This window comes from Agelaius tricolor, unplaced genomic scaffold, assembly GCF_023055355.1.
Source record: "Agelaius tricolor isolate 1412-34295 unplaced genomic scaffold, bAgeTri1.0.p SCAF_6, whole genome shotgun sequence".
Classification (NCBI taxonomy): Eukaryota; Metazoa; Chordata; class Aves; order Passeriformes; family Icteridae; genus Agelaius; species Agelaius tricolor.
In genome coordinates, this window is record NW_027269266.1 from 41782020 (window position 1) to 41809292 (window position 27273).

General features: G+C 36.8%; 1 protein-coding gene across 1 annotated transcript; it reads left to right on the top strand.

Moving 5' to 3' along the window:
- The first annotated feature begins 8189 nt into the window (after positions 1 to 8189).
- LOC139591398 (prostatic acid phosphatase-like) lies at positions 8190 to 27253 on the top strand. The gene is made up of 11 exons (XM_071429954.1): positions 8190 to 8646; positions 14500 to 14595; positions 16529 to 16615; positions 17493 to 17645; positions 20168 to 20266; positions 21075 to 21179; positions 22194 to 22326; positions 23724 to 23806; positions 25497 to 25603; positions 26181 to 26350; positions 27135 to 27253. Exons 1-11 carry the CDS (start codon positions 8533 to 8535, stop codon positions 27251 to 27253), a joined length of 1266 nt encoding a protein of 421 aa, XP_071286055.1. The 5' UTR covers positions 8190 to 8532.
- Positions 27254 to 27273: the final 20 nt, after the last annotated feature.

Sequence of the window (27273 nt, forward strand, 5' to 3'; positions counted from 1 at the left end):
CTTAAATTTCCATTTTGACCACTTACAATACTTAGTTTTGCAAAATGAGGAAACAGAAAGGTGAAAAATGACATTGTCTGTCTTTTATCTAGCTCTATATTACTTAAGGGAAATGAAAATCTAAGAAATCTCAGTTTTCTCATGTTCAAATATTGTACCCAACATTAAAAAAAGTCCCATATGGCTTTCTGAATCACTGATCTCAAGAAGAATTTGAATCGTCAGAGATTATAAGAATGCAAACCAGGCAACTCATCTGGTTGAAAATAATTTCCTGTTAAATATCTTGAATCCATTAATAGAGTGGAGATAGTCTGGCCAGAATACACAAAAAATTAGCAAGTAATGATTCACTAAACAAATTTATTCACTATAGTCATTGCTCAAAAATTCTCAGGAAATATTTCAGGAAATTACCATATTTAATTGCAAAAGGTAATTTGGCAGAGGAAGTGGCTGGTTGTTTCTGATGAGTTTTTTTTTCCATTCACAATACTAATACAGTCATGGAAGATGATAATAAATACTTCATGTTTATATTGTAGTGCTTAATAATCTAAGATTTGTGGAAATTAATCCCCCTCCTTCACAAACCAAACTGTGTAACTGATCAGATAAATAAATGAAAAAAATTATAATATATCAAAATTTTACAATAATAATTACATAAATATTTAGCCTTTAAGTTTAAAACAAAGGCTTTATTTTGTTTCAATCCTCACATTTTGCTGAAGCAGAAGTTAGAGGGTATTTAGGCATTTTCCACCAAATCCAGCATCACTGCTTTCATTAGCAATCCTGAATGCTGAAAACACATATAGACCACAAAAGAGGTTAAAACCAAACCTGATACTCCAATAAAAATGTTTTCCATATTGTCATATTAAAATTTGACACTTTCCTCTATTTTATCCTAGTAGATAATATATATGGATAGTTCAGAACAAACCTCTTGGGGCCATATCCTTTTTTTTTTTTTTTACTAATTTAGGAAACATTAATTTCATTTTTCCTGCAGGCAGTTTTAAACTCTCTGCTGTGCATGAGTGGAACTTGGGAAAAAGCCAAGGCACACTGATCCACAGGCTGCAGAATGCAGCACACTGACAGACTGTGCTAAACCACTGTGCACTACCAATTCTCAAGGAATGCAGACAGCCTGGAACAGCTGACTTTTAACACCAGTGAGCTAAATTAAGGAGAAGAGTGATGCACAGTTTATAGGTCACAATTACACTTGATGCAGACAGCTGCAAAATCCCTGATTTCAGATGTTTCCAACTCTGTCAAAATTCATCTCAACTATTTTTCATTGCTAATCCATATGTTATTAATTTGATTATGCATGCATGAGAGCATTTTATGAAGCCCATAAATGTGACTTTTAAAAAATTAAAATCCAGGAGTGTGACTGAGCTTAGAAGTGTAATTTATAGAGACAACTATTCTACAGGGAGACTCCAGTTTGCAAACATACAGATGTTTCCATAAAAAGCTTAATTGAAGTTTTATGGAGAGGATTTATGTCCCCACTACAGGGAAATAAAGGGGTTATTATTATTATTATAGGTCAAGTATTATTATAGGTAACACAATACAATAGCAGTATTTGAGGGTGGTTTAAACCAGCCTTAAGTTCCTCCACATCTCAGTGACCATAGGCTGAAACATAGGAAATGAATAAAGCTCAGCATATTTGGGAAGGAGGTAAATCTGTGAGCTCTCCCTGTGCTCCTTTTGCCACTCAGGAAGATTTCAGCATGGATTGACTCAACATTTCAACAGACTTTTCCAAATCCCGTTAAAATGGGAGCAAATGTGTTAACTCCTCTCCATTTAATGTGAACTGCATACTTGTAGAGGGACTATTACCAGGTTTGCCATGTTTTTGGAGAATGCCATATGCTAAGAATGCACCTCGCTTTTTGTTTTACCTTTAGGTGTTCCCTGCGTTCTCTTCAGTGTGGTTCACTTTATAAAAGAACTCTTCCCACACTGTGATATGACTGTGGTCCAACATTTCTCTTTAAATTCCATCAGCATGACCAACTGAGTCTCCTGATCTCTACCAAAAGAAAACAATCCTTAATACTACAAACAAAATTTATAGAAATCATGGCCTCATTCTTCATGAATATTTTTATCACCTGGTAAAACCTAAATGCAATATGAAACCAGTGGAATTTTTCAAGAACTTCCTTCTGAAGAGACTTTGTCAGAATTAATTCAACTAAGCAATTACAGTTAAAGTGTTTTGAAGGGCTAAAGCCTTGATTTACTGCAAAATTGGAAAATACCAAGGAGTGTTGCCCTCTTTTGAAGAATGAGACAAGAACTTCCAGAATTGGTGACAGAAGCAATGCTTCAAATGGAGACGCCTAAAAGGAGGAGTCATTCCACTTTCCTTATACTTTATTTTACTTAAGAAGCAATGAATCATTTTACACAAACAGATCTCAGAAGCCACAAGAATTAGGATTATGCCTGTTTACTTACCTAAGAGATTTCTTTCTTCTTTTCTCTGCCTTTTACATGCACAAATATTCCATCTCTACATAGAAGGAAGATGAGACTTCTGGAAAATTTGGATTGTGAATCTAGACCTAAAAGGGGCCTAGAAACAGCCAGGCTAGCTACCATGAAGACCTAGCAACAACTGGTTGACCCAACAAGGCCTTCAGATATTCTTTCCAAAAAGACAGCAAAGCCAAGTGTTAATTTTGGAAGAAAAATAATTTTTGGTTTCAAACAGCTTTTTTAACACCTTCCTTTTGTTATATTACCTTGATTGTATATTCTGATCTGATCTGTTCTCCTGGGAAATCTGTAAGCAGATGCTGCTCTTGATATGAACAAAAAAAATGGCAATACAAAATAAAAAAATCAGAGCTGCATTAAAATATGCAGAATAAGTTGGGCAATCCTTCACTAGTTATGTTTTCTAATATTGCTATTGTAAAAAACAGCTTGTGTCCTTACTACAAAAGCTGGATCAGAAGAATCAGATGCAACGAATTTCTGAAAATAGTGGATATGTCTTTGCTTGAAGAAGCAAAGGTTTCTTTTTATGTTTGTTTTCTCACAGTGGATAGGACCTTTTGTCAACAGTCTTATTGCCCACAGATCATTTTAAAGAGAAATAGAGTAACAGCTAAGGTGCAGAAAATTTCGCCATTCTGGCTTCCTTTCCTCAGATCAGGCTTTTAAAATGGATGCTAAATCTGAAAAGTATATTCTATACAGCATAAGCAGATAACTGCCGCTCTACAAGATAAAAATGAATCAAAATAATAAAAAGATCCCTTTTCCATTCAGCAAGAATCTAAGTTTCATAATTCTCACTGTAAATGGCCTATTCTCTTCTCAACAGATCCCAATTTCTGTTCTTAAGTCACCACAGGAAATATAGTTCACCAGGAAAGCTGTAGTTAGATTTCCAATCAAAAAATAAAACTCCTTTTACCATAGCATCTAAACAATGGTAGAAATGTTTTCTGACAACGTGAGACAACCAGTTCTACCTGCTTCTTAATGCAAAGAAGAGCAAGCTTATTTATTCTGTATTACCCTAATGTCCCATAATGGACACCAGAAGAAAGTCTTCCCAGGTCTGGCAGCCCTCACAGGAAAGTTAGTGCAAGCTCTTAATTTATTCATCTCAAAATCACGCTGATCATCACACCTCCCTTCCTAAGAAGTAATTAAAAAAAACCTGCTAGACGAAAGCAAACAGAAAGGAAAAGCCAAGACTCCATCTTTATCAGTGTTAGACTTCTAACAGATTGTAGCCTTGGCTGTCAAAACCAAATTTCTAGGCACTTTCTCTTCTCAACCTGTTCCTGTTTCTTCTTTTTTTTTGAACTGGTGACAAATTGTGATTCTTGAGTTGCTTTTAACGTTTTGTTTGCCAGATGTTTAGAAGTGAAAGTTCAAGAGCTATAAAGGGTAAGTTTCATGCTTCTCCCATCCAAGTTAAGGGTAACTTTTCTGTTAGTTTCCTGAATTGGACAATGCTGACATAGAAAACGTGATAGGGACCTGGGACATTCTTTATTATTCTCTTTAGTCTCCAGTTCCCAGCTCCTCCCCTCCTTCCTAACCCAAATCCATGTCCCAAAAACTTTCAAAGTTGTATGAAGATACTTTGTCCCAGAGATTTGCCTGGTTTGGGGGATCATGGACCTGGATAGACCCTGGCCTCAGCACTTCGGTTCAGTTATGGAAGTGCATCCTATGTGAGGTCACTGCTTACACTACAACAATGTAAGGTCTCCCTTTTTACATGTTCAGACAATGTCTTCTTCCATGCTACATGCCCCAGTGTATATACCTTGAATAACCTAATTTCTGCTGAGCAAAAATAAATTTCAAATTCAATTTACAAATTAAGACATTTCTAAATTATTTTATTCCCCCTATCCCTATTGAACAGAAACCCCATCACATGCATTCTTTGTAATGTTTTTTGTTCTTAAGACTATCACTGTAGAAATACAGAAAGGAAGATTTCCTTTATACCTCACTAATTCAGAGGGAAAATAAGCATCAGTGTTTATAAAGGCTGGAACATAAAGCCCAGATATATTGTAGGAATATAAATTGGGCTGTCAGTGAATGAATAATAAACTGCTCTAAATTATGTTTTCCTACAACTTCACCAGCTGACTTAATTTGAAAAATCTGTCTTACAGTCTTTTGCAGGCATGAAGTCATAAACAGGTTCATTTCAGTTCCTCTTAAAGAAGTGAGTCAAAATGAGTAAAAACAGTTTGACTTTGCAATTATTTAGATTACTTATTTTTTAAATATGTTGCAAAACCAGAATCACCTGGATATGCAACTCCCTCTCTTCTTTCACAAGCAATGGCTAGACAGACAGTCATATTTTAAAGAAGACTTGCTTCAATAACCTGAATAGTCGTAGATGCTGTAATATAGCTGGATATAACTTGTGATCACTATTTTTCCTTCCATATGCTGAAAGGGGATATGGGGAATGAACAACAGAAAAATGGGGAATGAACAACAGAAAAGCAACAGTAACTTTGTGCTGCCTGGGAAGGTGGCACTGGAGAGCCTGAACTGTCATTTTCATCAATTTCATCACATGTTTCTCCTTGGCTTATTTACTGAGCTGACTATCAAAAATGAATGAAAGAAGAAAAACCCAAAACAACCCATACTCTGATCAAATGAATCAACTAATTTAGATTTGTTTCATAGTAGTACTAGAAGTAGGTTTTTATTCTTTTTATTTAATGTTCATAGTACTTACCCAAGATGTGGCAGACACAAGTTCAAATCCTTCCTTTAGCAAATGGATTTGTCTCCATCGCTTCCAGAAAATAAAATCACCACCAAACTGCAGAGTTTCAGAGGGGAAAGAGAAGAGGAATAGTGCTTTCTGTCTCTTTCTTATTTGCAGTGCACTTTGTTTTTTTACAAAACCCTACAAATTAGGTTTCCTTTGTCTCAGGCAAACATCTTAATCTCATAAGATCAAGAAAAAATTCTCTGAGTGCCCTGTAACCAGGTGCATATTACAAACTTGGGATAACTAAGAAATTATTAGAAAACAGTAAATAGACAGTGAGTAGACACTTTCTTCCCCCCACCTGCCTTAGATTAGTAATTTTGGGTTTAGGACATTTTTCTCTTTAGTCTAAAATACAGTTTCATGTTCTGTCAGCAGTAAAAGTAGGTGAATTCTTTCTGTGTCACAAATTAACTCCCTGGTCCGTTCCCATTCCCCACAACTGGGTGAAAACACCCCCCCCCACACACACAGGACTGTGAGACAGTCTTGTTTTCCTCATGCTTCAGAATGGTGCTTGGAAAATGTGTCACTTTGTTTACTGAAACAAAATATTTTCCCTTTTTCAGCCCAAAAACAAAACCAAAAAAAACTTGGAAAAAAGGATTGGCGATAAATCCAAGCCATGCTAAGTGCTGATCTGCACACGCAGTCCGTAGCAGGACCTGAGCTGTTTCCCTGTGTAAGCAGCTTGGTTCATGAGTGCTGGCAGCAGTTTCATACCTGGTGCTTTGACTGCAGTGACTTCCACCCTTTCAGGGTGTAGGCTGTGCTTCACAAGCAGCAGTGGTTACCTCAGGTAACCCTTGTGTACAATAAAGCACAGGATTTTTTGCAACCAGCCACTTCAAAGCAAGTCAAGGCTTCAGCAAGCCTTTAAGATAGGTACGTGCACTTAAAATTTATAATTGCGTTTAATTCTACTTAATGCCATAATAGCATAATTAGAGATTATGACAATAAATCAAATTAACATAAGCATGATTTAAATTGTTTAGGTTCACTTGCATTATAATGCTTCAGCAACCATAAATAGATTAGGAAGGACTTTTTTATTATTATTATTTTGAAGCAACTTCTCCTGAAAAGTGCCAGGATTTAGTTACTACAGAATATGCTAAGTTTATACCTGCCAAATGCCCAGTAGAAATGGAGATAATTCCAGAAACACAAGGAAATTTCCAAATTGAATACATACTAGAAACATACTTTCAGATTGCATACAGGATTCCTACATGACTATCTTAACCAGTATGGCACATAAATGGGGATTTTTTCCATTTTGGAACGTGCAAGCATTTGCTTAAGTTGTTGTGGTAACTATTATTTTGAGCACAAAATACTCTCCCTAACAAAGTACACATGCCAAGGGAAGAGTGAAACCACAGAAATCACTACTACTTACCATAGGCTTGGTCTTGTGTTGAGGTATCATTTTTTGAGACATTAGCAAAGACTTTCTATAAAATGTCATTGTCATATATTTTTTAACATTCTTGAATTATGCCATTCAGAATCCCCCTTCCTACGCCAATAAAATTGAGTTCAGGTCCTAAAGTGAAGTCATTAGAATGGTTCCATAATAGTGAGACTACAGTGGTCATAGTCACTCATCAATGAAACACAATAAACCAGAAAATCTTATAAAAACTAATCAGTTATGAATTTCCTGGGAAGGTCATAAGAAGGATAAGAAAAGATTCCAAGAGCCAACAGTGATCATTGATCAAATAGCTTAGGAACCACCCATTACATAGATTAAAAAGTAAGACATCCATTTTTGAGTTTTGAGACATATGAAAGTATTCTGAGAGTCTGTTTCATGACCTAAACCCTTAAATAATGGAGGAAGATGATCAGCTCATGTTTGTTTTCAGAAAGACAACATATTATTTATTTATGAAGTATAGATAACTCTCATGCACCCTTTGCATAGGCAAAAATCACACCAGGAGAGATCAAAAAGGAGGCTGGGGACATAACAGTGGAGGAAGAAAGAAGTCCAACTGCTGAAAACTGGGAATGGACTGAGAAGACAGGCAGGAAAGTCTGGGAGCTGTCATGCTCCTCCCATCTGGTCCCATCCATCAGACAAAGTGGATACATAAAGACATTCACACAACTCAGAGGGGAGAATACCTGAGGCTTAGCGGGCTTTAGGGCCTTAAAGATGGAATTTCTGGTAAATGGTGAAGCACTTGTAGAAAATGCTGCTGCAGAGAGCTCAGCAGAAGACCCTGAGAGAGGTTTGGGTACGGTAGGAATGGAATGACAATATACAAAGGACCTAAAGTTTTAGCACTTAAAGAAGTCTACTTATAGATCTCTGCAAACTAATTCATTACTCAGAAAGTGCTTATGAAATCAAGTCTACAGGTATCATTCTTCTTATTTTATAGAAAGGAAGTCAGCAGAGATAAGTTGAGCAATCTCGCCACTGAGCTACTGTCAGAAACAGTGTTATTAATCAGTAATAATAAAAATGTGAGATCCAGGACTTGTTCACCAGAAATTTCTTAAAGATTTGAGGCCAAAAAAGATCTCAACATAAGCAGTTCCAAAGGGGAAGTATAGGAATACTCCAAGGGAAAATAAAAATAACACACACAAAGCGAAGAGCAAATAACTACCCAGCAAGGATCTTAAATAACATACTTGTTGCAAAATCTATTCTAGTATTTTATCTGAGGGATTGGCAATTTAAAACAACATGAAATGTTGTTTTAAATAATTATTCTGATTTTACAAAGATAATGTGAAAAGGGAAAAAAAAAAAAACAAAGGGGAAGGAAGCTGAAAAGTGGACTAGCTGAGTAGCAAAGAGAAACAGTATTGCCTGGCTTGTGGTTCATCCTTGTGGCTACAGTTTGGAAAAATTCCAGGCACAGAAAAGTCAAAACAGAACAGGTAGGTTGAAACACCAGCAATGCTTAGCAATTCCTTTGTATTTTGTATTTTAACTTCATCCTCACACTCCAAAAGAAAAAAAAATATTACAGGAAAAAAAGGAACTGAATTATGATTTGATTAAAAAGAATGTAAACAGTAATTTGAAAACAAAAGGCGATGCAATTTGTTGCGTAGTCACACAACATTCCTCTTGGATTTGAAATGCACCAGCGGCAGTTCCACCCCTTCTGAAGGTACAGCCTGACGTCTCACAGTTGAGCCTCAGCAGCTGCTGGAGCTACAAAGTCTCTTTTTCCTCTCCTGTCAGGATGGGTGTGATACGGCTTCCCAGCTTGTCTAGGATCCTGTGTTTTTCTTTTCACATTATTCTCATTCTGCTTCAACAGACAACTGCAGCACGAGAACTGAAGTTTGTGGTTGTAGTAAGTAGATTTGCTCTCTGTTTTGTTGTGGGGAATACAGGGACAGAATTACATGTCTGTTGAACCAGACAAGGTGTACAGTTTCTTTGCTTGTCTTCAAACTTAGAAATGAGTACTGCTGCCCTTTTGCTTACTGAGTTTAAAGACCTTACCTAAAGAAAGATAAAAATGTCTCTGGTTCTTAGAACTTTAATCTCCTAATCTTCCTAATTATTTCATCTCCTAATCTCCTAATTATTATTTCAAGATAACTGACTTTGTGGTAGATGCATAGTGCAGAGGAATTAAGAGATGCAAAGTCCATGTTTACCTATTCTTCCTTAATTTAGCTGACAGTCCAATGCATAGTGTTAGAGCTGATGATTATGGACTACCTCTTCTATGCTTGGAAGCTGAAGCTTATCATGTTACAGAAGCTACCGCACATAAACACACAAAATAAATATTTTCCATTTCACAATAAATGAATTGTCACAGCAGTCCACTGAGAAACTAAATAGACAAGTGTTTTTAAGTGGAGATTTGAGAGATATGTTGTATTAACTTCAGTTAGACTGAAAACAGACTGTAATAATTCTTTTGCTGGGCCATTTCTTATTTCAAAGTAGCTAAACACTGCTTCAATGTCACTTTCCCAAATACCTCTAGAAAAAGAGACATTAATTCAATGTAATACTTTGGATTACGAAGGTTGAACAATGGTCCTTTTCATTCTTTTTTTTTAATAAAAGGTATAATGATAAAGAATAGCTAGTATAAAGGAAGTTTTTCTGTACAAAGTTGAGGAGTTTGGAATGAACTTTTATAAATAGGCAATTGAAGATCTTCTCCTTCAGCCTTTTCCTATTTGAGACATTATGTGTGCAGAAGTACTGTATCCAAAATAAATTTTCTGGCTCCAGGTAGAGTACTCCATGTATAGCCAGATTGGGTGCATTGTGCATGCACAGCTTGGAGGAAGGCCAGAGTGCACAGGAAAAACCAGTTCCTGCTCCTGCTGAGACACCACTCATAGCAGGGACCTGACGCTAATTCCAGTAACATTCTGTATACAGAATGTTGCATGTCCATATTACCATTGGAAAAACATGCATACTTGCATGTTTTTCAAATGGTCACAGGGAGAACTGGATATAAACAGGTAGACAGCAAGCCTTGGAGCATAAACTCCTTGAAAGGAATGAGATTTTTATTGAATTACTGTTATTGTGTTTTGACAAGCAATGATTTTGCAGAAAGTTACTGGAAATGTTAACCATTTTGGAGAGAGAGGCTTCTTATCCAAAATCATCTGCTTACCATAATTGTGCTTACCATAACCTAACAAAAAATTTTAAAACCCCAAAAATATGCAAAGAAACCAAACAAAACCAAAACCAACCAACCAACCAAAAATTTTCTAGGGTAGCTTATCATAATAAACATTAAATAGTAGGTAAATTTCATTTAGGCTGTCTTCCTTTTAATCCTGTTACTTTTGCTTAGGCTGACCAATCACATAAAATGTTACAATAGGTTTAATCTTACCACAATATATATCTCTTCTCTCAAGGCATGGTTTATGTATGCTGTATTGAATTTTGCCTTCTGAAATCACTGATTGAATTTTCACAGAAACAGAATTTCTAGTATAAATATACAGCATAGGAATTGACCCCATCAGTGAATATACCACTGATATAATGGGATATAATGAGGGTATTGCTACAGTCAGGTAAATCTGAAAGGCATCTTTCTGACCATTGTCCAGCTGTCCTGTAAGTTACCATGTTTTCACCTGGGAGTACTACTGCTGTGTGAAAATTGTCATAAAGAATTTTTAAAATTTCCTTAGCAGAACCACACAATATAAAATACACCTGCAGGGACGAAGAAACACAGGTAAACGTTCACTTTTTCTCGCTTCTAGAACTGTGCTATGCCTGGGAAGGTGCCTCACTCTCTCCTCACAACTTCCAACAGTGCTGACTCTGTGCATTTTGACTACTGGCCACAAGCTCTGTTCTCTGAAAAGCTCTACTTCAAGCCAATTTGTTAAAATGCTTTTTAAATTTCTTTGCTTACATGTAAACATTAGCTTTTACCACAACTCCTGTGCAATGAATTTAAGATCAAAGGCAGAATTTAAATTTAAAAACACGAACTTTAAATTTAAAGAAGAAAATAGGAAATACGTAGGACAATCAGGCACCCAAGTAGAAATGAAGTACTGATTTATTGCCTCTGTTTAAAGAAGTTCTGACCTGAACCTTCTGCCTCCAACACACATACACATTTCACCTGTCATATACACCAAGAGGTGTGGTTTCTGAGGCACTGTGGTTTCATTGTGTTTTTCTTCTTGTAACTCAGGATAGGAAGTGTTGACTGAGCATGTTATCTTTGAACGTGATTTCTCTAATCAAGCCAAGCCATCTGAGACCTTGACTAAACATGCTCGGTATTTCTACATCTGGTTTCCCTGAACTGGCAGCATGATGGTTTCACTTCACTTTTGTTTCTCCCTTTCTACTGCTGGCTTCAAAGTAAGAGATCTTTTTGTTTAACGTTAAGTCTGTCAATGAAAGTGTCTGCAAGAGGCTCACTATCATTCAGAGACAGATACTTCACTGTAATTCATGGCATTTCTAAATGAAGATGTTATACATATATGTGTGCATATGCTACACATGCCATATTCTCAGTGCACCCCCTCCCCTGCACCAGATTGTCTCCAATATGATTTTTCACCTGACAACAATGGAAACAAATGCTGGCCAAAGTCTGATGAACCCAGACACCAAATCAGATTCAAGCTGTATCAGAATGGAATTAAGTAATGGATTTGGTAATTATCCACCTACTGCTCTTGAGAACTGAAATAAAGCACTTCAAAAAGAGTGCCAAAATTAATACACCAAACAGATCTGCTTTGCTGTTCTCGTGTACATTCCCCTTACCATCTCCTCCTTCTTGATTTCTGGGGTCTTGTCACTTTTAATGATGCTTCCTCGCTCCTCTTCTCTCATTCTGCCATGTTCTGTGTCTCCTGAAAGGTCAGGAAGGCAATCAGTAGGCCAGGAGTAATAAATGCTGCAACACACATATTTTTAAATTAATTTGAAGAATCAAGTTGTTTTAAAAAAAGTTGAAATTATGAGTGTTGAGAAACTCATATTGATGAGTAAGATAAGATCTGTAGGGATACACCTTCTTTTCCTATCAGGGGTTCTAATGAAAAACACAGTTTCAAGTTTTAGAAAAAGTCTCCTAAGATGTAGCTGTGAGTGAATGAGTGGTCTTTCAACCACTTAGGTTAAGTGGTTTTTCATCCAGTCATTGTTTCCTTTGCAGCTGAAGCAAGGTCATTTTCAGAAGTAGCACGGAGGTTTGAGCACATACAGAAACCAGTTGGCTAAGAAGCTTTGTCCTTCAATTCCTAAAAATGGGGTTCTGCTTTTTTAAGTGTTTGCTACCTTCTTGCTGCTTCCAGCTTAGTGTTCACATCCTATTTATGTGACACTGCATAATGAAGGTGAAGAAATATGAACAAGGAGCTTAATTATTTCCTATTTTGTGTGGACTTAAAGAAAGTGTGCCTCTTTTTAGAAGAGCACATCCCCACTCCTTTAATTTCTTAAGGTTACAAAGAAATAAAATCTTTTTCTTTATATCTCCTCCTCATATATTCAATATCTCTTTTGATCTTGCACACTAACCTCTATTCAGATAGAATGCTGCTCTGACTTATTGAAAGCTGTTAGGGGTTGACTGTTGTGACTGTTGTGACAGTGACTGTTGTGACACACTCAGGGTTATGCTGTATATTGAACATAAAATATCACAAACCAGTATTTAAGATCTAACATGTTGCCAGTAATTTTTCAGTAATAAAAAGGGCATATTTATGGCCAAGTGTTGATCCATTGTTAGGTATTGCCTAAAATATACATAAAAATTAGTCATTTAAACATGTCAGTCAGTTTGAGCAATTGTCAATTACCTATAAAAATGCTTTGCTGTGAAGCTGGATAATTTAACAAGAGAGGATGCAGCTATGTTGTGATGGGGAATTTAACCTTCACTCTTGACACAGGCACCAGCTTATCCAGAAAAACTAATAAATCCTACCTGACACCTATGTACATAAGCGTTAGGAAATGAGCAGTAGCACAAAAGTCCTTATCACCCATTTTTCTTGCACTCAGCTGAATCAGCCACCAGACAATGTAACTTATTCTCCTGCTCACTACAGGTGCACTGAGAAATTGTTATAAAGAACCAACTGAGATTCCAAATTATAACAAATGAGATTTAAAGAGGATTAAAAATTGCACAGAAAAGGAAAAAAAAAACCCAAACAACAACCTTGATAATGAGGGTGAAGACCCTCTTCAATTCACTGCAAAATATTCATTTTAGGTTGGCCACATAGTGAAATTAAACTGGCAAAACAAAAAACATAATTAGCAGTCTTCTACATGTTCTAATGGTAACTTATACTCTAGCAAACTTTGTTGCCTATTGTAGAAACAAACAGAGGGAGAAATCCAATTATATTTGCCTTTAATGGACAGTACTTTCCATCTCTGAAACAGCTGCTCTAGCACAGGTTTGTGTCCATTACTAGAGAAGGCTGATGGAAAGGGTGTGTGTTGTAATTAAAACATTAAGTCACACCACTGGTGTTTACTTTGAAAAATATAAACGTGAAACACCTCCCAGTGGGAGTGGCAAACTAACTAGTGTGATCAACCTTCTCTGATGTCTGGGCAAGAATGATGTGGCTTAATGAGGCAATGGAGAGTATTAATTATAAACAAGTTATGTACCACTGAGGTATTAGGGCACAAATGTCATTTTATTAACAAATATACCATGCTGGTACATTGTCATTTTATTGTGCTAAGTCAGGAATGAAGTTGGTGATGGGAACATTGATAAGCAAAGGCAATTTTTCCAACAATTTGGGTCAGCATCCTGGAAGGTTGTCTGGAGCCCTGTGAATTTGTATTTCAGCATTTTGTTTCATGTGAAACTTCTGTGGATTTAATTTTTTTAAGCCCATGCAGCATATGCTTAGAGGGGATAATTTAGTTTTACAGAATCATTTAATCTAGGGCTGTAATTTCCTTTGTATGTGGGAATAAAAATACAAAAAGGTTCAATTAATTTTTCTGATTAAAAATCATATGATTGAATGCATCACACTAATACTCAGCATGCTGGACTGTTTCAGGATAGTAAAGCAACCAACCCCTTTGCTCTCACTGAATTTGATAGAAATAAAATCCTAAAGACTTTAAAAAATATTTTTATATATGCATGTAAAAGTACTAATAAAGTATTAATTAAGCCAACAATGTAAATGTTTATACTCTTATCTTTATATTTTAGGATGAGTGAAAAACTGAGCATAAGATCCATGTGTACAGAGAATTACTTTTAAAGATACTGCTATGAAAAAAAGGTTACAAAAAAATTTCAAGTGTCTATGACAAAGTAATTAAATACTAATCTAAGCACATCAGTAACTGGCCTAATGTTCAGAAGAATTGAGTTTCCAAAATTCAGTCATATTTCCTGTCTAGATGCCTAGCTGTGAACACAATCCCACTATTAACAACTTGGGTGATTAATGTTCTAGAAGGAAAAATCATCAGGCTTATGCCCACTTAATTCTAATATAATTATACATAATCTTGATTTTAAAGAATATATTCACATCCTACTCGACCAGGTTTCTGTAGACTCTCCGACATTTTCATTTGAAAAATGACACTGAAAGTATAATATATGCTTCACTTCTAGTTAGATAAGAAAGGAGTGTTAACAGTAATGAACTCAAGGGGTTTTTATTGCTTACATTGTCAGCTTTTCCGACACGGTGACCGAACACCAATTGTGAACTTTCCAACTGATCTCCACAAAGAAAGCGAATGGCCCCAGGGATTTGGACAGCTCACCAAGGTATGTTGACTTTCTTAGAAGAACTTTAAAATGCTATTAAAAGAGGAAGTGGGAAGATATTTTTTGTATGTGTCTCAAAAGCATTAGCAAAAATCCCAGGTTCTGCTAGCTGCTATTAGCAAATACCAATACCAGTAATTCATAAACATTTTTGCAATATTATTCATTTAGTTATTATTAAATTGAAATCTTGTTCATCATAGCTTTCTAATTACCTAAAAGTAACAACTTCTTGATAGTGTGTCCGCATTCAAACAAATGGCAAGTTTAAACATTGTACTGTTAACATTGATGACGTTCTAAGGACCATTAAGCACTGAGCCCTGTGAAAGGGCAAAGACACAACACCTGCCCACCAAGTCAAGTGACAAGTCCACATCTCATCATTGGACTGACAACCACCAATTCACAAAACAAGAGAAGACTTGCAGGTGAAGGTTGCTTCTGGGGACAATGTGTCTTCCAACAAGGCCACTTGCAGTCCAGAGCTTCACTAGGATGCACTGAACCTACTTGCTGCTCTGGCATTTTAGCATCAAGCCTTAGCTCTTTGACTATTTGACATATGAAGCTCTGGAGCAAAACAAAGCCAATGCATTTCCTAATAACATTTTGTCATGGTGCAGAAGTATGAAACAGAGACAGTACAGTGTTTAATGTTTGAAGGGGGTTTGAAAGATCTGTAAAATTCACACACTGAAACAATGCATTACTATCTTATTACTAGTACTAAGATGTTCCTACTTTGGCATTGATTTTTTCAGAGCTTTTTTCTATTTTGTTATCTTTTTAGAAACAGTAGTAGGAATATACTTCTCTGACAGGTAGAAGTTTAAAAGTTCAGCTCAGGCTTTAGAAATAAATAACAGAAAAGACAGTGTGCAACCTAAGACAACTGCAGGCACACCAAAGCAAAGACAGAAGCATGCTACTTAAGGCATGAAATATAAGCCACAAATGTATAAGGCTGGATAAATAACAGAGCAATGACAATGATAAATACTAGGCTGTCAGTCATCCTCTCTCAGCTGTCACTAAATGACATACATTGTAAAGGACAATGTTGATCGGTGTCTACAGATCTACAGCACTGCAGAAATAGTATTTGTACAGAGTCAGGGGCATTGCCTTTCTGTAGCAAACATTGCAATCTTAGCACTTCAGAACACATAACTTCTTCATAGATAAAAGTGAACATTTCTATTAAAAATTCTAGATCACCTGCAACATACACAGTTGTTCTGATTTTGGCTGAGAGAGAGCTGGTACAGGGCTCTGTTTTGTGCTGAAAACAGTGCTGATAACACAGGGATGTTATCAGCAGTAATGTTTTTGTTACTGCTGAGCAGGGTTTACACAGATTCAAGGGCTTTTCTGCTTCTCGTACCACCCTGAGTTTGTCTGGGGGTGCACAAGAAGTAGGGAGGGGACACAGCTGGGACAGCAGGTCTCCACTGAGCAAAGAGATATACTGCACCATATGATGCCATGCTTAGCATATAAAACTGGGTGGAGAAAGAGGAAGGGGCAGACATTCAGCTTGATGTTGTTTGTTTTCTCAAGCAACTGGGATGGAGCTGTGCTTGCCTGGAGGCTTAACTCCTTCCTGTCCATGGGAAGTGGTTAATAAATTCCTTGTTCTGCTTTGCTGGCATGTGTGGCTTCTGCTTTTCATATCAAACCATCTTCAAACCCTGGAATTTTCCCACTTTTACTCTTCTGATCCTCTCCCCAATTTCAGCAGGGGTGAGAGGGCAGTTGTGTGGTGTTCAGTTGCCAGCTGAGGTCAAACCACAATAACAGTATATCATACAAAACAGTTAACAATCACTTAAAAGCTGATTGCTGAAGACAAAAAAAAGAAAAAGACACTTTTATACTAAAAGTCTCCATTCACCTTAATCTAGTACTCACCCATATGCTTGCCTTACAGACTGGAATGCAGCAGCTATTTGAACTTGGACAATATATGAGGAAACGATATTCCAGCTTCTTGAACAGCACATACAACCGGCAAGAGGTATAGAGCAGATCTCTCTGCAGCACATTTCTCTGGCATAGCAGAACTATGGACTTAAAAAAGCACATTATCATACTCATTTCATTAATGGAGAAATTCGGGTAATAGAAGAACATTTTTGAAAGACAGACTTATGTCAAAGTAAACACAGAATAAAGTCTATTTTTCAGCTCTTACATTCTGTTTGGGTCTTTCACAATCTAATTTTCCCAAACTGAACAGCTCCACGATGAATGAGTTGGGAATTTGTACAGTGACCATTATTGTTTTAGTCTGTTGAAAGATAAATACCTATCATGTGATGGGCCATGCTTACACACTTCCTCCTGTAACAGCTCTTTGGATGTGCTTACCATACACTACAGACCCCTTGTGAGGAAGACACCTCTAACATTTTGGTCTGTTTAGGAGGCATACATTATAGGAAGGTATGAAAGACCTTTGCTATGCTTCCAAGAGAAGTTTATATTTTTGAGTGCTTTAACATTCCTGATCGCTGATAGACTATAGAATCATTTAGGTGGGAAAAGACCTTTATAAGTTTCAAGTCCAATTGTTAACCTGTCCACCATGAAATCATATATATCAATGTTAAGATAGAGAAAAATAAGATAGAGAACATCCTTCTTTGAAATCAAGTTTTCCTATTCTTTCAGTTCAGTCTGGAGGTTAGATTCCAAATTAAAAGACACCTTGAAAATTCCATTTGTGAAACTGAAGTAGGGCCCTGGAAAACTGAGTTACAGTTTCACTGTTTTGACTTTATGCAAAAATATAACACTAAAAACAAGAAGTCAGTATTGACAAGTTGGGTAAAATTTCCCTAATACTTTATAGTTTCCATTTTATCTTTAATTCTTTGCCATTCTATTTTCAGTTTTACATCCAAAGTACAGATTATGATCGCACCATTATGAGTGCCCAGTCATATCTTTCTGGCCTCTTTCCACCAACTAGCAGCCAAATTTGGAACCCTGAGCTTCTCTGGCAACCCATTCCAGTCCACATTTTTCAAAAAACAGCAGAGCAGGTGAGTACTGGCTAGAAGCATTCTATAAAGTCTTAATCTCTCGCAGAAGCAAAAGAACAGAAAAAAAGGAAAATAGCTAAAGAGCATTTTTAAGCTTTTTGAGTTCAATATAATAGAAAATATCAAATACAGCTACTGGCTGACAAGTATGTCATAGGTCAACTGTAACAGCTTCATGAAAATCCTCCTTCCATAGTTGCAGAACACCTGAATTACCACACACACTACCTGAGGTTTCGCTGAGGTTATTTCTCCTGACCAGAACACTTTTGGACAGTAGTCTAGGGAAGTTGCCCTAAATATTTACAGGAAACAAGTGCTTTTCTAACCACCACTCAACTAGGCAGATCTTGTCTCTTTGGTAAGTTTTTTCCATAGTTTATTCAAGGAATTGAATTTCCACCAGCCACTGTAATGATCTCAAAATTATTACCTTCCTATTCTGGTGGCATTTAGGCATTCTAATTACAGACAAGGACTATTTTATGCTTAGTGCTATAGAAACATTTAATGAAACCCTAGCACTTCTCTTGCAGATCATAAGAGTAGACCTACCTGAGTCATAGGTCCTGTAGAAGTTTTACTTCATGTAGCTCACTCTGTCTGACTCAGGTTTAGATTTTAATTTCAGTTGCTCTTGTGACAAGGACTGTGTAAGGAACAGTACAGCCAACAAGGATAAAAAGCTTGTGAGTGTAATAGCAAAAAGCCTCATTTACTTCTGGCTTTGAGGACTTTGAGAAGCTGACTTTAAGGAGAGTTGTACAAACCCCCCTATTACATAACTGCCCATCACCAACATCAGACTATGGACTCACTCATTAGGGGGCTGCCACACCTCTCTCCCTTTGATGTTGCTCCGTTCCACGTTTGAAAACAGGTACAGGGAGAAAGGGTTCCCAAAAACTGGATTAGGCAAGTGTGATTCAGCCAGAAACTTAATCCTGTTCCTGAAGAGAAAAGAACACTGTCATTGTTATTTAAATAACAGAAGAAGTCCTTTCACCAGAAGACAAGAAAAATATCAGGGTGGTTAGAGTTTTGGCCTTATTATATACCTCAAAGCCCTTAGGGGAATCACAGTGCAATGAAACAACCTGTTTGAGGAAGGCAAGCTCATTTGTAGGAGTCTCTAGTGCCTCATCACTTCTGTGGCTTCTTCAGGAGTAAGTATTGATGCTTCCATCAAACACACCTCTGCAGCAGCACAAAATGCCTTTTATAATGCAAACCACCTGGAAAAAAAACATTGCTCCCTTGTTAAACCAAGCAGATGTTTGAAGGTATGTTCAAGCCCCAAGCAACACAAAGTGGGAAACTGAAGCCAGGTACAGTCCTGTAAAAAAAACCATAATCACAGTTTATTTTTAAGTCACTGAGATCTATCAAGACTTGACAGGCAACAGTACTGAGTACTGCTTAATGAAGCCAAAGGGAGTGGCTTAATTAATAACACCTAGAGAGAGATAATTAAGACATACAGCAAGAGAAACATTTCTTATTGTGTAATTAAACAACATTCCCCAGTCTCATATTGCAACTTTGAGCTTTCATCCTCAGTGTGCTGCTGTTACAGAAAAATTGTACCCTTGGAAACCTATCCAAGTGAAAGTGGGCTAGGGTCAGTTGGTGGCTGCTGTCAATGTCCCACTGGAAATATGCTGGAAGTGCAGTCTGTAAATGTTACAGGATAATACTAGTGCTGGGTCAAAAATACTCTAGTGATGAGGCATAAAGTGCTGAACCAGCACAAGATTGTTTTGTTCACCATAGCCTTTTGCTGACATTTTATGCTGTATCAGGGATCATTTGTCTTTTTGCAACTGATATAAACCATATTTGCCAGAGCTCAAAATTTGAAGGATGCATGTATTTACATGCTATTCAGATCAAATATGTATTATCATGTGACCTTGTAAAGTACACACTTGGAATAATTAAATGTGAACCATTTTCCTAAAGAAGAACAGAGCCCTTAGGCCCTTAGCTTTTTGATATTTCAGGAGAACAATCTGTCACTCTTGTTTCAAGTTCTGCCTATTAAGTGGTACTTAAAATGCTTACCATAATCCCTTGGTTATCTCCAAAGAGATGACACCTGGATGTGTAGATGGAGAAGCAGTTCAGGTTCCAGTACCAGGTGGAGTTAAATTACATCTGGGGGAATGCAGAAAATGAGAGGGAAATTGTAGCTTTTTAAAATTCCTGATCATGGACCCTGGCCCATTTCTCAAAGCAACCCCTTCACAGACACGTGCCATTTCTTTCTGCCAAAATCAATTAAATTGAGAGAAATCAAGCTATCACAGAAACAAGTAGCCATTGAAGAGTCAAGTTACCCCAGTCTACTCACTATGTTAACTGAATTCATTTTTAAGATACCCAAACAAACAATTACTGAGTAGGTCTAGCACAACCATAAATCTGTCTAAAAGTATTACACTATTAATCCCAGCAACAGAAAAAATAGAGGACTATCGATAATTTTAGAACTATTCTAAGTTTTTCTTTTCATGTTTCAGAGGCTGAACTTCCCTCTGCCCAACTGTCCTCGTTTTGATGAGCTTCAGCATGAAACACAAACATCTAAAGAATTTCAAAGTAGAATACAACCGTACATGGTAAGAGGAAAAAAACCCCCAAAAACCAAAAATCCAAACAAACCCAAGATGTGAGAAAAAGGAAGGTAACTAAGTTGTAGAAGTTATGGAATTGCATCTTTTTCTTTTGCTAAAATGCAAAAACAAATTGAAAAAAATTAAACCCCTGTTTAGGTTACATCACCATTGTGTTAGAGATGACACAGATCAGAAGGCAAAGTGGCAAAAGCCCTGATTTTACTGAAACTGCATCTTTTATACACTGGTCTGATACAGGTGGACCTGATTATCATTTAATCAATACATTTCACATGACTGGCTAATTAACAAGACACCCATTTGTAAACAACCTTATGGGCGAAACAGCTTACTACAAAACACCAGGTGAAGATTGTTTAGAATTCTTTCTCTCCAGCTCCCTAAAGTTTCCCAGACCGATTCATGGGAAAGCTTATCTAGCTTTCTCCCTCTCTGACCAGACTATTGCATCCCCAAGGTTAGATATTAGAGAAAGGTTCTTCACCCAGAGAGTGGTCAGACACTGAACCACTCAGTTCAATCAGGCTCCCCAGGGAAGTGATCACAGCACCAGCCTGACAGAGTTCAAGAAGCATTTGAACAATGATCTCAGGCACATGGAGTGATTCTTAGGAATGTCACGTGCAGGGCCAGGAGCTGGACTCAACGATCCTTGTGGGTCCTTTCAAACCCAGCTTATTCTTTAATTCTGTGCAAATTCTGTGAAAGGGTTGGGTGTTAGTGAATCTATCTGCATGTATGTTCCATGTGTATTTAGCATTTGTGGTATACTCTTCACTTTTTCCCACAGGATTTTTTGCAAACAATGGCGGTTAACACAGGGCTTGAACTAAATCACCTTAAAATACTGGACAATTTCCAGCTGTGGAATACATATGACACTCTCCATTGTGAGGTAATAATAAATCAATAGATGCTGGGGAGGAATATAACTCCAGCTTCGGGTTTCAATTAAACCATGGCAATATGTTTTCACAGGAATGAGTTGTATTGTCTCCTACATTTGTGTTTTTTGGTTTTTGTTGTTTTTTTTCAATTTAAATCTAAGTTATATTTAGTGCTTTGGTAAAAGATATCTGAAAAACATGATCTACAGCTTGGGAGACTGTAATTTCCATTTCATGTCTTAAGAACTGTTACTATTCCCATTATTCCCTTTTTTCCCTTCCCAATATGCTGCTATAAAATTATTCAGCATGATAGCTATAATAGATTTATGATTTTTAACAGAGAAATTAAATTATTAGCTTTCAACTATTAAAAGGTAAACATCAAAAATACTTATGATTTTGAACACGAGAGATCATGAAAGATCTATCAGTTAAAAATTTTTGAGACAGTGATTGCTATCAGTTAAAAAATGCTCAAACTGACCCCAAGGATGGGATAATTCCATTTGGCCCCAGTCACTACCAGCAGGGCATGAAGGATTTTGAACATATCCTCTACAAATTGAGATAATTAAACATGATAAGACACCATCACTGTTACATGACTGAAGAGTGACATTTGTCTCTAGCTGCACAGTGATACAACTGGTATGTGGACAACTGTATGGAAAGGCAGAAAAAAAATAGACATTTATAACGTGAAGACTCAGAGAAAGAAAGAGAAGAAGACCTATGTCTTCAATATTTCCCACCAAAAACATGTATCTCTATAGCAAGAACACATTATACCTATATGGAATCTCCTTCATTTAGATTCTTCTGCTCTGCCCATTCACTCACTTCAGGCCAATCCCCATTCCCACAAAATTTGCTCCAGGGCATGTTCTGGAGTAAAACCATACTGTACAGAGAATTGCAGGACAGCCTCAGAAAGTCTAAACTAAGTAGTGTGAGGGTAGATGATAGGATGATGGAAACCAGTGAATTATAAACATGCTTTTGTTTTCCTTTATCACTAGGATATTCATAATTACACTCTCCCTGTATGGGCCACTAAAGATGTAATCAACAAGATGGAAAAACTGGCAGAATTGGCTTTACTCTCATTATTTGGTGTTTATAAAACAGAAGAGAAATCACGACTGCAAGGAGGTAAATCAAAAAATGCATAGCTTTAAGAAAGGAGGAGGTAATGCAACATCTTATCACTTCACTAATGCAAAATTATTCAAACAAACCCTTGATTTGAAACTATGGACATTGGATGCCCTATTAAGTATCCAAATATGTGTTGAACATTGGCACTTGCACGGATAAAATACCACAACAAGGCATAAAAAGTAATATCTTCAGGTTTTCCAGATTTTTAAAGGTATTAGGACTTTTTAGAAATATTATAGAAAACTAAGGGAACAAATCAGGCCCTCATGGTTATGATCATTACTTACCTTATAGTAGGTTAGATTTAGTTGTTTCTCCAACATTTCTTCTAATTGTTTACTGTTGTTTTTCTCCCTTTGATGTACTGGTTATACATTGTGTCAAAATACTGGCAACATATTTGTAGCTCTCTTGAGTGATATAAAGCTGCTCCAAAGCAGTCTGGTCAGAATAGAAGCTGAGAGATTCCAGTTATGTCTATACTGTGAGAACAACAAGAACTGGTAACTACTGCTTAGCTCCAAAATGGGGGCACATAGACTGTGCTGCACGTTCTGACACTAGTTCAGGACACAACCCTGGAATTTATCATATGATCCCCAGGTATCCATGAGCAGGAAATCCAAACAATTGAGTTTGAATATTTGCAGGCTGGAACATTTGACGCTAGGCTTTCTAATGCACCTACTGTGCAGCCTAGATCTAGGTAAAGAAATATTAGCATATCCATTACCTAGGCATGCACATCACTGGATCAAATATATAGCAATTACTGGCTCAAATCTGCAGTAAAGCCTATTAGCTGGCAAATGCCCATATCAAATGGTCAGGACTATTTAATGTTCACTGGCATACCAATTACATCCTCTTTCCTTAGAATGATATCAACTGTGCTTCAGGGAATTTCTGCTACCTTTACCCATTGGTTTTAGAATACCTTTGGGCTGGAGAAGAAGTACAAAAGAGCTTTGGAAAAAGCAAAGAATCAATAACGTGTAACATGTTGGAAGTAAATAGTTAAAATATTTCTTTGGCATGTAGAGAGGAAGAGACCAGCACAGTTGTCATTATTCCAACACTACAAAAAATCAAAAAAAGAATGGAGAGAGCTCAGCATAACAGAACTGGAAGTGTCATTATAACCAGTTCTCAGGATGGTTCTAAATGATTTCCTGTGAATCCTGCTTCTTCACTTGACCTGGATGATGAATCATATATTTCTCCTCTGTAATATCTTCTCTGTAGTTACAAAATTGTATTAAACTGAAAAATGAGTATGAGGCCTGAGTAGATGTCTTATATTTGATATTCACATTATTTTGTCTTTTTTGTTTCCATTCAAGCATTATACCTTCATTTTCCACTTCCTTTTTTTCCATCTTTTTAAGGTGTCCTTGTGAATATTATTTTAAACAGTATTAAACAAGCTGCCAATTCTTCAAAACCAACAAAAATGGAGGTCTACTCTGCAGTGAGTATTTTCATCTTTCATAAATCTTGCTTTGATTTTACCAGTATTTAAGTTAAATGAAAGAATAATACACTACAGTTTAATTCAGCTAAAAAGCTAAACACCAATCAGCACAAGAACAGAGTATAGGCATGGATCCCACCTCAGTTTTAGTTAAACTATATTTTGCAAAAAAACCTATATATATATTATCCTTCATTATTCCTACAACCCAATGGTGCAGTTTCTATTAGTTGTATCTTTCTTGAAGCGCTCCAAAGATACTGACACATAGCAGAATTTCAGCTGTGCCTCCAAAAATCTCTTCTGTGGTTCTTTTTTATTACTACTACTATTATTTTATTTATTTTAGAGGGTGAAGAGGGCCACTTTCATCAGGCCAAGATCTACTTAGCTCATCCATTATTCTGTCTCTAACAAGAACCAAAGGCAGGGATGAATGTGAGAATAAAGACAGCAGAGAGTGATAAAACCTTCCAGCAATCTGTGTCTTAGGGACCTTCCTGATAGAGAATTTGTCCCTGTGTTTAGTCTCTCTTGACAGACTGTCTTCCACCAACTTGCCTAATTACTTTTTAAATTCATTTATACCTTTGGAATCTGCAACATCCTGTGACAATGACTTTTGTTTAAAAAGTACTCCTGCTTTTATTTACATTTTCTGGGTCTCTAATGAATTTAGTATTTTCTGACACTCCTCTTCCATATTTCCTTTTCCAAGACAGAGTCCTACTGTACTTAATCTTTTCTCCTATAGAAACTACTTGATACCTCATATCTTTCTCACTGTCCTTCCTACATGACTCCAGTACCACCATGTTCTTTTTGAAGAGGAAAGAGCAGTACATCCAGATTTTTCACTTCTGCTTTAATACCCTGAGTTCATGTATACTGTTATTTTTGAAACTGATCAGCCTATAAAATTCCAGAACCTGAATATTAATTAAAGCATAGCTGCTAGACTATAGTATAAATAGGTCTGGCAGATATATAGATAGATATATATACATATGCGCCTAAAGATGCTTGCAAAATTTATGCACCAAAATGTTTGGACTTCCTGCCTTCAGCTCCTCTTCCTATGATCCTTGCAAAAGCAGGGATAATGGGTAGATGAAGAAACTATATGTGGGTGGGTAACAGATCCCATAAAAATAGAAGCCAAACTGAGATTTCGTTGTATGAGTTCAAACAGAAGAACAATAGAAAAAAAAATCTGAAGTGGAAGAAAGGAGAATAATCTTTGAACACAACTATTTGTCTGGTATACTACCTGAAAAAAAAAGTACTTGTACCTTCACTTGAAATGCCCTAGATTATACTACTGTACAGTGCCTTAATCTGACCTTGGAGCAAAAGACACTACTGAAGGAAAGAAGAGATAAAATCTAAAAACTAGATTTATTACTCAAACCACTTCTTGTTTCCCTCGGTATCTGTCTCCAAAGTCCTGCCAGATGGTGTAAGACACATACTGCAGTAACTCTTTGGAAATGCCTCCTGCTGTCTGTAGTAATCAGTTAACATGTTTTTCCCAATGGTGAATATACTGAACACAGTTTTATGGTCAAATTTACACAGGTTTTCTTTTATCTTGATTTTCACTCCCTCTCTACTCTTGTCTCATAACTCTGGATGAATGCTTGTTGACTTAATTGACTGTAAAGGATGGATTTTTTTTTTCCAATAGCATGACACCACTGTTGGGGCCCTCCAGATTGCTCTCAATATTTTCAATGGAAAACTGCCACCATATGCTGCTTGCCAGTTTTTTGAACTCTACCAAGAAAGCAATGGGCAAGTATCTTCTTATTGATGCAAGAAAGAGTGTTCAGAATTTGCTACCCTCTTCCCCAAAACCTTTTTTTCTCTCAAATATTGTGAGAAGATACAATTTTGATTTAAATAGATGCTTCACTAACAGCCCATAGGCACAAAGTCAAATTAAAACTAAGGAAAATTACATTTTCTGGATGTGCATATATGCTTTGGAAGACAGGAAGAAGAGGTAAAACAAGCCTTATGAGAGGGAAGAAAGTGGTAAAATAAATTTCCCTGATTCTCCAGATGATAGCAAGAACATTTCCAAGACAACTCCCACAGTAAGCCAGTTGGCTTAGAAGAGTCCAGTGCTGGTGCCATTCAAGGAGCCTGCAGAAAGACCTTTTCAGCTGTCTGTTGATCTGTGCAGTTAAATTAACAGCTTTGTTAATTTAAAACTGGGCTTTGCAGATGTCTTTCACAAAGCCTCCACTCTTGGAGAACAGGTTCTAGAGTAGGATGTTAGAGCCTATTTCCAACATGCTGTCTCAAAGTAGGAAACCTTCTATTTAAGAACCTTTTAAAAAAAAAACTTTTCAATGTCGTTAATCAGGCAATATAGCATCGAAATGCATTATCGGAACGACACTTCAAAGGATCCTTATCTCCTCACTTTGCCAGGGTGCACCTCTTCTTGTCCACTTGAGAAGTTTGCTGAACTAGTTTCTCCGGTGATTACAGAAAACTGGTCAAAAGAATGTGGGAAGAAAGACAAAATGAAAGGTAGTGTAACAGTTCTGTATTTTCCACATAGGACACGGAGGCAGATATTTTATCAGTGGCTCCGAACTTTGTACCTTTCACACAATCAACAGATTTCCCTTTAAGTGTGGGCCAGATTTACTATGGACAAGGAATGTCAGTAGAAATTAAATTAGCATAGGAGCTGCCTAAAGGCTGTGGTCAAAACCAGATCACCACTTGTTGAAAATGTCGAAGAGAAGTACGGATGTTGGTGCTATACAAGGGTCCTGTTCATGTTGGATACAGCAGACTTTCTGCAAATGCAAAGCAAAAATGGCTTGCAAATGCATGGTAAGATTTGTGCATCTGTATTTCTGCAGTTGTACTAAGTGCAGCTGATCCATGATCTACTAACAGCTGAGAACTGATAACCTCTTCCTGCCTGAATATTATTTCTGGGAGGGAGGAGAAGAGCAAGGCAATACATGTTACTTCTCAATAGTCCTGTTATTTCCCCTGTACTGCAGATATTCACCATTCTGCTGATCTCTGATGAAACTATTTTTCTTTTTTCATTAACTACACATAGGCCCTCCTGCCCTATGGAAACATGGGAGTAAGATTCACCTATGAACAGAAAGCAATCTATACATTTCTAGGATTGAAATATATGTTCTTATGTTGCATATGCCAGTAAATTTGATCTTGCCAGAAATATTTCCATTGTACATATATGTAATTAGACTGTTAGCTTTGCATAGAAAATGGTATACATGCATGTCTTTCATTAACTCCCTTTTCACTTATTTTTTGTTCTTCACAGATGTTTTTATCGGATTTAATGTTGCTGTTTGCTTGTTGTCCATTTTTAACCTTGTGCTGCTCTACCTCCTTTATCATTATGGACGCTGCAGGAGCAGAAACAGCTACCAAGACATTTAAATTGGAGGTAAAAATGTGAA